General features: G+C 42.3%; 1 protein-coding gene across 10 annotated transcripts in view; it reads right to left on the reverse strand.

The window, feature by feature from the left end:
- The window catches only part of LOC105463429 (reeler domain containing 1), a 44,213-nt gene that overhangs the window by 7,886 nt on the left and 26,011 nt on the right, over positions 1–10,316 (reverse strand). For 5 of the 10 annotated variants that reach the window (XM_071092961.1, XM_071092960.1, XM_071092959.1 and 2 more), the window contains 3 exons: positions 8,656–8,874; positions 3,232–3,454; positions 1,213–1,376 (listed from right to left, as the gene is read on the reverse strand). In XM_071092961.1, the coding sequence (XP_070949062.1) occupies positions 1,213–1,376; positions 3,232–3,454; positions 8,656–8,863 (595 nt within the window). In that variant the 5' untranslated portion in view covers positions 8,864–8,874. Of the gene's footprint in view, positions 1–1,212; positions 1,377–3,231; positions 6,554–8,655; positions 10,141–10,316 lie in introns of those variants that run through there. The other 5 variants (XM_071092963.1, XM_071092964.1, XM_011710503.2 and 2 more) reach the window with 5 other exon arrangements.

Consider the following 10,316-nt stretch of genomic DNA (forward strand, 5'->3'; position numbering starts at 1 on the left):
TGTGGCCCCTAGCGGACAAGGTTTCCAGCAGAGTCAGGCATAGAAAGGCCCAAGGCTCCACATGACACTTCTTCCTGAAACTTCAGTTTTATTCATATTCATGTCCAAACAAACGTGGTTATACTTGGGATTAAAACATGACATTTGCATCATTCATAAAATAAAACATGAGATTTCAAACATATGTCAGGGGTGCAGGGTCTTCTCCAGGCCACACTCTCAGGCTCTGAGATCTTTACTCTGCTTTTAGGAGTGTCTTGGTGGGAGGGTTGGAGGAGTTGTGCTGGGTAATGGGAGAAGACAAAGGTTTTGGGGCAAAGACAGAGAATGGAGGGTGGTCCCCACTGTTTCTGTACCTGGGTCTGCTCGACTGAGAAGAGGCAGGGATTCTGACTGGATTCTGGCCTTAACATATTAGCAAAGAACAAAGGAAAGAATAAAGGAAGAGGAGAACGAATGGATTAAGGGTAGAGTCTTGTGTGCATGTGCCTGGATGCTTTTACAAGTGCTTGCGTTCATAGAACTTAACTAGAAATAAGCAATAAAAAGGAGTTCCATGCCACCAGGGATTTTCAGGTAGGTCAAACAGCCTCTAGCTGGCTAGAGGTTTTCCTTTGTTTTGTTTCTTTTCTTTTCTTTTTTCAGGAGTTCATGGACTAATGGAATATAAAGCCATGTAGTGAGCAAGGAAAAATCCCTTCCCATTGAAACAGTGATTCCTGATTCTGTTCCCCAATCCAGGTTGCAAAGAGCCATCTACCTACTGTGAAAAGTTAACAATGAAAACAGGATGTGTTTTTATGAGAAAAAACGAAGAAAAGCTCATTTCCTTTTTGTGCTCTCTGTGTAGCTTCAGGGGACTAAGGAAAACAGTGGAAATATTGTGAGGACTAGTAAATGTGGGGGAAGAGGTGTATGCTGTTTTTTGGTATTGCAGCACAGCTCTCACTGTCCACCCGGGGGCCTGACTTACTGTGTTAGGTTGAGCCAGACAAAGTGTGTTTGCTGCAACAAACAAAGCAACTGCAAGCGTTCCCTCCCTCTCACTGCTGCGTTATCACATCCCCAGGAACTGCTGCAGTTGGCCACGGCAGGTGTTTATTACTTGTTTTGCAGGGACAGGAAACTGGCAGTAGTAACTTTTAAGTGAAAATAGATAACTGTAAAAATAATGATGACAACCAGCCTGGCAAATACAATGACAAGCTGTACCTGGGGCAGCTCCTTCAACATCACCCAGCCTCTGGTGAAGGGTTGGCATCAGTAATCTGGGCTCCATGCGGTCATCAGAATGGGCGCTGCTATGTGTCTGTTGGGACACAACAGATGATTCAATCCTTGCCCAGTAAACGAAATATGACTGGACTACTGATAAACTGTGGAAAGAGAAAGAGCAGAGTAGTTCACGGATTTAGTTTCCTTTAAATAATAACTCAGGCCAGCCTCATAGAAAAGAGAGAACACACTAACAGATAAACAGGAACAAAACTAAATAAATAGAAGAATGAGAGAGAGATTATGTTATTACTTCAAGAATGAAAAGTGACTTCATTCTTTTTAAAAACAAAAACCCCACAGTTGCAAATAATTAGAATGAGAGAGGATGTGAAAAAATCAATGGTCTTCTTGAATAAATAGTCACTAAAAATCTCATTTTAACTAAAAAGTTTCTCCTTAAACTGTTTAGACTCCAACAAAAGGTTTTATTGTCAATGTTATTATTAGCCATTCCTGATATACTGTTATTACATCATGATTTGAAGATCTCATAATTCTGTTGTATAATTGTATATGTCTATTGTCATTGTAGATTCTATTGGAAATTAGAGACAAATCCTTAATATTCTAAATAATTTTTTGAAAAATAATTCTTCAGTAAAAAATCAGTTTCACAAACATTATGCCATTTGTTCTTCCAAATATTTCAGTAAAGGAAGAATTATTGGCAAGCATCATTTTTCCCACTTTAAGTATTCAGGAGGCAGTCATAACAAGGCGATTAATTTGGCCGAGGTCACCCAGAGGCTCGAGACTCAGTGAGAGTCATAGTTCAGGCCCCCAACATGCGGTTTCCAGACTTGGCGGACGTTATCATGCGCGAGGGTTCCCAGAGGTGGGAGATCACAGGGCGACTTAGGACAGGCATCTCATCAAGTGACTTAGCTCGTTTTGTTCTGTCAAATGGAGATCATAGCTTCTACACTACTTGCTATGCGGCATGCAGCATCTATGATGGTAAATCCAAAAATAGGAATGGAGGTGCTTTGAGAAAAAAAGGTGACTGTACAGGTTTAAGGACTTCAAGTGTCAGACACCCTCTGTACTGCATAAGAACCAAAGCCAAGGGCAGAAGCTGGGCACACCCACGGGTAAGCGGGCCCTGGGCCTTCCAAAGAGGAAAAATCCTAAGGCATGTGTTTCCCTTCTTACTGTCCTGTCTGCTGCCCTGTGCCACCAGGAAGTGGGGGAGAAGGGACACCACAGGCTGGGGCCACCAACCTCCTCTCCCACTGCTCCCCAGAGCAGAGGGGAGTCCTGGAGGTAAGCACGTGCCCTGGATGACCTCTGCCTGCAGACGCACTCTCCTTCATATTTAGGAGGGTGTGGGGAAAAGAAACAGAAACACACACCCTTTCCTGAAAGAAAAAAAGTATCTTTCTTGGTAAATGCAAGTGTCTGAAAAGAATGACAAAACAAGCACCTCATTCTGAGTAGTAATGATGCTTTTGAAGTGCTTACTGTTGCCAGGAACTGTTCTGAGCAAACATAGGCTCTCTCATCCATACACAACCCTCTGAGGGAGGTGCTGTGGTTATGCCCATTTATAGACAACAAGCCAAGGCATAGAGCCTCAAGAGGCTTTTCCTGGGCCCAGGGACGTGTCCATTTGTCCATCTGCCTATCTCTTTCTTGGCTCTCTCCTGCCTTCCCACGGCCAGCCCTTCTGTCCTCTGGTCAGAAATTCCTGGAGACGTTGGCCAAGATTTACCTGTGCCTGGGGAGGCAGAGAGATAATATGGATAGTGCTGAAGGGATGAGTTTGGGGGCAACATTTTTTTAGTTCCCCTCTGCATAGGCTCTCCAGTTTAGGCAGCATCCGCGATCCTGTCCTTGCTATAAGGTGGCCACATAAGCAGGGGGAAAGGGAATATGAAGACAGGGCAAAGAGAAACTCCCCTCTCTTCAGAGTTAAAGGCTCAGTTTCTAAGAAACAGCACTTCACTCTCTTACAGGAACTTAATATCCCCCACAGGCTGGGCAGGGGCCTTCCACAGGAACGACAGGTTTCTCTTCAGGGACTTGTCAGAATGGGTGACTGCATCAGCCTCTTGAAAACAAGTCATCAGTTTGGAATGAGGAGGAATGAAAACAAAAGTCCCAGCGATTTGATGATCAGACACTCTTCGAGCCTGAAGGAGAAATCCCATGAAATCACGACTGCTTCTCACCGTCACTGCAACAAAAACACCCATTCAACATGAACATGTGTGACTTAGTTCCATTTGGTGATTTTATGCAGGTTTTTTTAAAACTAAAAGCTTAAGATCAACCCTTAGAAAGTGAACAATTCATTGGGCGGGGGGGGGAGTTGAAGTCCTATTTCACACCAAAATAAATTCCATTTGGATCAAAGGTATGCGAAAATCAAATAAAATATAACTAGAAACATTTTTTTCTTTTTATAAATACTGGATTTAGAAATACCTCTCTGAGCAAAACCCAGCCGCCATAAAGGAAAAGATGAGTAAAGTGTGCTATATTTTTTTAAAATATAAGGTTAGGTGAACTTAGGACAGATGATTAAAAAAAATTATTTTCCAAAGAAAAGTATTTGTAAGACATACAGCGGACAAATAATCAGAGTCATGGTGAATCCATAAAAAGATGACTCCCTCAAAATAATGAAAGGATACAAACAGAAAATAAAACAAGCTTAGTAATTTTTTTTTTTTTTTTTTGAGACAGAGTCTCGCTCTGTCACCAGGCTGCCATGCAGTGGCACGATCCCAGCTCACTACAACCTCTGCCTCCGGGGTTCAAGCGATTCTCCTGCCTCAGTCTCTCAAGTAGCTGGGAGTACAGGCATGCGCCACCACACCCAGATAATTTTTGTATTTTTAGTAGAGACGGGGGTTTCATCATGTTGGCCAGGATGGTCTCGATCTCTTGACCTCGTGATTTGCCCTCCCCAGCCTCCCAAAGTGCTGGGCTTACAGGCGTGAGCCACCACACCTGGCTGCTCAGTAATGTTTTAAAAGCAATTATAAATGAGATGCTATTTTACACCTTTCATATTAGCAAATGTTAAAATGTGTGGTTGTAAACAGTCTTGATAAGACTATGGAAAAACTAGGACATTCATTCACTAGTGCTGGGACTACAAACCATCCAACTTTTTGTGGTGTAACCTGACAACATCTTCCACATTTAAAATGCAAGTACCCCTCTGATACATGCTACCTTATCAGTTAGCCCTGAAAACACAGTAAAATAAGCCAGACCGAAGATGACAAATATTGCATGATTCCGCTTCTGTGAGGCACCCAGAGCAGTCGGCTTGACAGAGACAGAAAGAAGATTTAAAGTTGGCTGAGGCTGGGCACAGGGAAGGATGGCCAGTACAGAGTGTCCATCTGGGATGATGGAAAAGTTCTGGAAATGGATAGTGATGATGGCTGTACAACATTGTGAATGCACTTGATGCCACTGAGCTGTATACAGCTATAATGGTAAAGTTTATGATATATGTATATAAACACAATAAAAGAAATGCCCTCCAAAAATCATTACTCTTTGATCTAGAAATTTTGTAGCTAAGAATTTTCCCCACTGACAAACTTGAACAAATAAATATGGCAAACACTGATGTCCAATACTCAACAGCTATTGTCTGCTTATTCCCTGCTAGCAGAACAGATGGTTCTGCTAACAGAACCCAGATGCTACATTCATGTGGCAAGTGGAGACCACCTGTCTTCAGGGAAGTTAGGCTTCTCCTTTTCTCCAGGGGATGAACCGTGATTAGACTGAAACCAGTGTTGGTGATTCTGTTCCCCTTCACCAGACAGAATTCTGGCCAATGAGGCCAAATCTGCTGAGAGAACAGCTAATGTCTAAGGATCAGTCTTTTCACGTAAGGCCTTTATTCCAGCTGTCATCCCAGTGCGAGGCCTAAAACCACGGCACTCATCCTGGGACTGTGCAACGTCAAAGGAATGAAAACCCAACTTGCTAATGACGGCAGGAAAATGGAAAAATCTTAGGATCTCGATGATGTATTGAATGGCTTCACGCAATACAGAAACTGTGCCTCCAGACTCAAGAGAGAAAATTAAATGTTTTTACTCGTCAAGTTTCCGTTAATCATTTTTTCTGATACTTGCAGCTAAAACAATCCCGATGCATATGATGAGTAGAGACATATGAATAAAGATGTCCATCAAAACTGTTTATGAAAAAAAATTTAAAAAGTAAATTCCCGTAAATAAGAAACTGGTTAAATCAATCATGTGACCTCTAGACAATGGACTGTCATGAAATCATTAAAAGCAAGCTCTGTGGCTGGGCATGGTAGCTCATGCCTGTAATCCCAGCACTTTGGGAGGCCGAGGCGGGCGGATCACGAGGTCAGGAGATCAAGACCACCCTGGCTAACACGTTGAAATCCCATCTCTACTAAAAATACAAAAAAAAAAAAAAAAACATTAGCCAGGTGTGGTGGCAGGCATCTGTAGTGCCAGCTACTGGGGAGGCTGAGGCAGGAGAATGGTGTGAACCTGGGAGGCGGAGCTTGCAGTGAGCTGAGATCGCGCCACTGCACTCCAGCCTAGGCGACAGAGCGAGACTCTGTCTCAAAAAAAAAAAAAAAAACCAAGCTCTGTATCCAATAAAAGATATCAATTTGATTGTTAGGTAAAAAAAATATAAACATTATACAGACATTTAATTTGTGTCTGCTTAAGATTATATTAATTTGAGATCTCACTCACATATGCTTATATGCATGGAAAACTTCTGAAAAGAGGTGCAAGAAACTTAACAAGAGTTACCTCTGGAGAATCAAATTGAGTGTTCAGAGCAAGAGAAGGAAAAGTACTTTTAATTTTCTACTTTTTGATACTATTTTAACATTTTTAAAGCATGTAATATCTTTAAGCTATTTAAAATTTTTTTTAAAAAATTAGCCACTCATGTTCAAGGGAATGAGTGGCTAAAACCAGGGTCAGACCTTTATAAATTTGCTAAATGCAGCTTGGTGTCTAGGATTGTTTTATTTTCCACACATTTGAACTTTTATTAATAAACATTTGAACAAATATTTAGAACTATTGAACACCAGGCACTATGCTAGGTGTTGAGTATATATCTATGAGCAGGATATCATGGCCCTTACCTTCAAGGACTCACAGATCCCGGTAAGAAAACAGTATACTTACAACGTAAGTGAGTAATAGCTGACTCTCACTGAATCCCTGAGGCGCTCCCTTAAGTTATTTATTACATATGCTGTCTTGGTTCCAGTTACAATCCAATTATGTTTCCCTCAGGATACCTTCAGAATTTAGGGATCACAATATTTGTAGTTATTTCCACAGATTTCTCTCCCTGACATAGCATTTTTTGGTTTTGGGTTTTGTTTGTTTGTTTGTTTTTGAGACAGAGTCTCACTTTGTCACTGTCACCCAGGCTGGAGTGCAGTTGTGCTATCTCAGTTCACTGCAACCTCTGCCTCCCAGGCTCAAGCAATCCTCCCACCTCAGCCTCTAGCATAGCTGGGACCACAGGGTGCAAGCCACCATGCCCGGCTAATTTCTGTATTTTTTTTTTTTTGTAGAGATGGGGTTTTGCCATGTTGCCCAGGCTGGTCTCAAACTCCTGAGCTCAAGTGATCCACCCACCTTGGCCTCCCAAAGTGCTGGGATTACAGGCATGAGCCACCAAGCCTAGCTGACATAGTGTTTTGATTCTTACCATTGTTATTCCCCTAGCCACAGAACACTAGGATACTGACATACTAATCCCTTCATGCTGGGAGGGGCTGGATGCATACTAGGGTGGTTGGAGACCCCAAAGAAGTGGCCTTCCTTGGGGAGCCTCTTGCATTTGCCCTGGGGTGCTACATACACACTCGCTTTCTGTGTCATGATGCGACAAAGTTTGGGAAGCTCTGTAACAATAGCCTTAATTCAGTATATTGGGGAGTATATTGATGTTCAACTCATGTACTATTCACCCATGTTTTTTCACACTTCTCAACAGAATGAAACGAATGGATAAAACAATATTTATAGAGTAAATTTCATTTTTGTTTGTCACCTTTAGTTCCCGTCAAAAGAATCAGTAAAAATCAAGAGGGGTTTAGGGCAAAAGTTGCTGATGGAGCTCGCCTTGGGTGCATAGTTTTCTGCCTACACTTAGTGGCATCTGAAGCATCTGTAGCTTCCTCCTCTGTTGTCCCTCACTGCCACTTCCAAGCTTGGTCCAAGGTAAGCTATGGACTCTGGAGAGTGTGTGTGAGTTTGGGGAGTGGGGGTGGGCATGGAAGTAGAAACACCCCTGGGAGGGCAACCCAAAACTGGTAAGTGCCCTGCCCCTGCATCCTCCTGAGAGATGATTCAGAGGCGTTTCACATGGCTTCTCAGAGGGTCCCCACCGGAATGCACCTCGGGTGCCCACAGCAGCGACCTGCTCAGTTGCACGCCCTTGATTATCGTCTCCTCTTGCCCAGCTCCCTTTCCCTCTTCCTCACCTGTGTTTCCTGGGATGATCGCTCACATAAACCACCTGCGCTTATGTTCTTTCCCTGCTTTTATAGGCACCTAAACTAAGAGAGCAGGAAATGATTTTTTCATCCCCTAATATTTTAATTAAAAAAAAATCAAATTGTATATATTTAAAGTGTACAACATGATGATTTGATATACTTACACATAGTGAAATGGTTACTAGAGTCAAGCAAATTAAAACATCCATCTTCTCACCAAAGTGTCTGTTGATGGATGAATTTTAGTTTTAAATAATGAGAAAAAAGTATATTTCACACACATAGATGATATATGAAGGTTGTTCAGAGTAACTATATTTGTGTCCATAATAAGATACATTTATATCTTATTATAAGGACAAAATAATTTTCTATAATAATGATATTTGTGCCTTCTTATACAGATCATAATCAATGCAGAGTTTAGTTATGCGGCTTTTATGACACAAATATTTTATGCTTATTTTTAAGCTGATAATTGCTTCTTAAGATTAAGCCAGGCTGGGCATGGTGGCCTGTGCCTACAATCCCAGCACTTTGGGAGGCTGAATCAGGAGGTTCACTTGAGCCCAGGAGTTCGAGACCAGACTGGGCAACATACCAAGACTCTGTCTCTAAAAAAAAAAAAATACAAAAAATTAGCATGGCACAGTGGCATGTGCCTGTAGTCCCATCTTCTTGGGAGCCTGAGGTGGGAGGACCACTTGAGCCCAGGAGTTCCAGACCAGCCTGGGCAACATAGTGAGAATCCATCTCTACAAAAAAAAAAAAAAAAAAAGGATTAAGTCAAATTTAGTCCAGGAAGCTTCTTACTGGGACAAACACAAACTGGAAGATCCATGGGGGCTCTGGGGCTCCTCAGAGTCTCTCAAAGCCTCTCCGGTACATACCTGGAATCTTGTCACCTGGTGCATAGGAAGACCTGCGGGTGTGGATGGTGATGTGGTGGGTGTCCTGGTGCTGAGGCTGGGCTTGAATGTGCTTGGGCTGCATGTCCTCACAGGCCACTGTGCTGGCACCATGGGAAAAGGCAGATGAGCAGGAAACCAGGCAGAGGGTGGTGCAAGCCCAGCCCACGAGGGCAGCCCGCATCCTCATCCTGCCCTCCCCTGTATCATGACAAACAGCAGCTTCAGTCCAGACGCTATTGAGGAAAATGACATAAAGTCTTCTTGGGATGTGACTAACCTGAACCCCACACTGCCTCTGTACCCGAGATGCTTTTAGTGCAGCCTCCCAGGATTGCTAATGCTCAAGGCCAAGATCAAAAAGAAATGCCAGGCTAAAGGAAGTGTTTCATTTCCAAACACCTTTTTAAAAACTTCTGTTCTTATAATTTTCTCGTAAGACCAGACTGCTTTTATGTTGTTGTTGTTCAAAAGAGAGGCTTTAATTATGGAGTCAAAGAAATAAAACCAGAAAATGTTTGCATCCTAGCGTGAGCTCCTTACAAGCTGACTGGTACCCAAGGGCAGCGTAAGCTCTGATACATTATTGCTGAAGTAGATACCCAATATACCACTATGGTCAGGAGGCACGGCATGGGGTGGCTTGGCTGAGCGTCTTATCTCTGTTACAACTGAAAATTACCAAGCTAAGTGCTACAAAACGTCTACCAACTATCAATTATTTAGAGGTGACTGTTAAGTTGGCACTGCTTTGATATCTCTTTGTCGTTTCTTTGGCTGTTTTTAGCTATATCCTAGAAGATGAGCAGAGAAAGAAGATGAGCAGAGAAAGAAATACTCAATTTATTCTATACCTTCTTAAACATACTGATAAAAATGTTGGCTGAGGAATAGAACACAATGATTCAATAAAATAGCATTTATAGAGTAAATTTTACTTTTGTTTACTACCTCTAATTCCCATCAAGAGGAAGAATTAAAATTTGGCAATGTAAAAGAAGTTGACAAAAATAAAATGAGAGATAGCAAACAAGGCAGATGAATGCCTACATAAATATTTAGGATTATCACAGGCATTTTTTAACAGTGCTGTTTTAGGCCGGGTGTGGTGGTTCACGCCTGTAATCCTAGCACTTTGGGAGGCCGAGGCAGGTGGACTGCCTGAGCACAGGAGTTCAAGACCAGCCTGGGCAATAAGGTGAAACCCTGTCTCTACTAAAATACAAGAAACTAGCTGGGCGTGGTGGCATGTGCCTGTAGCCACAGCTACTCGGGAGGCTGAGGCAGGAGAATTGCTTGAACCTGGGAGACGGAGGTTGCAGTGAGCTGAGATTGTGCCATTGCACTCCAGTCTGGGCAACAGAGCAAGATTCCATTTCCAAAAACAACAACAACAACAAAACCAGTTGTTTCTGTTTTGTTTTTTTTTTATAGTTCTGTACACAGGCATTTTAGAAGTTTGGCTAATATTTTGACCTAAGGAGCAATGCAAGGCAAAAAAAAAAAAAAAAAAGGCCCTCCCCTGTAGTCAGCTGGTTTTAAAAGGTAAAAATTAAATCCTGAAAATGTAGTGAAACTAGCTATCAAAACCATAGACTAAGGAAATAATCCATAAACCAAATAATCAAGTATCCTCCACTCCT

Source organism: Macaca nemestrina, chromosome 3 (assembly GCF_043159975.1).
Source record: "Macaca nemestrina isolate mMacNem1 chromosome 3, mMacNem.hap1, whole genome shotgun sequence".
NCBI lineage: Eukaryota > Metazoa > Chordata > Mammalia > Primates > Cercopithecidae > Macaca > Macaca nemestrina.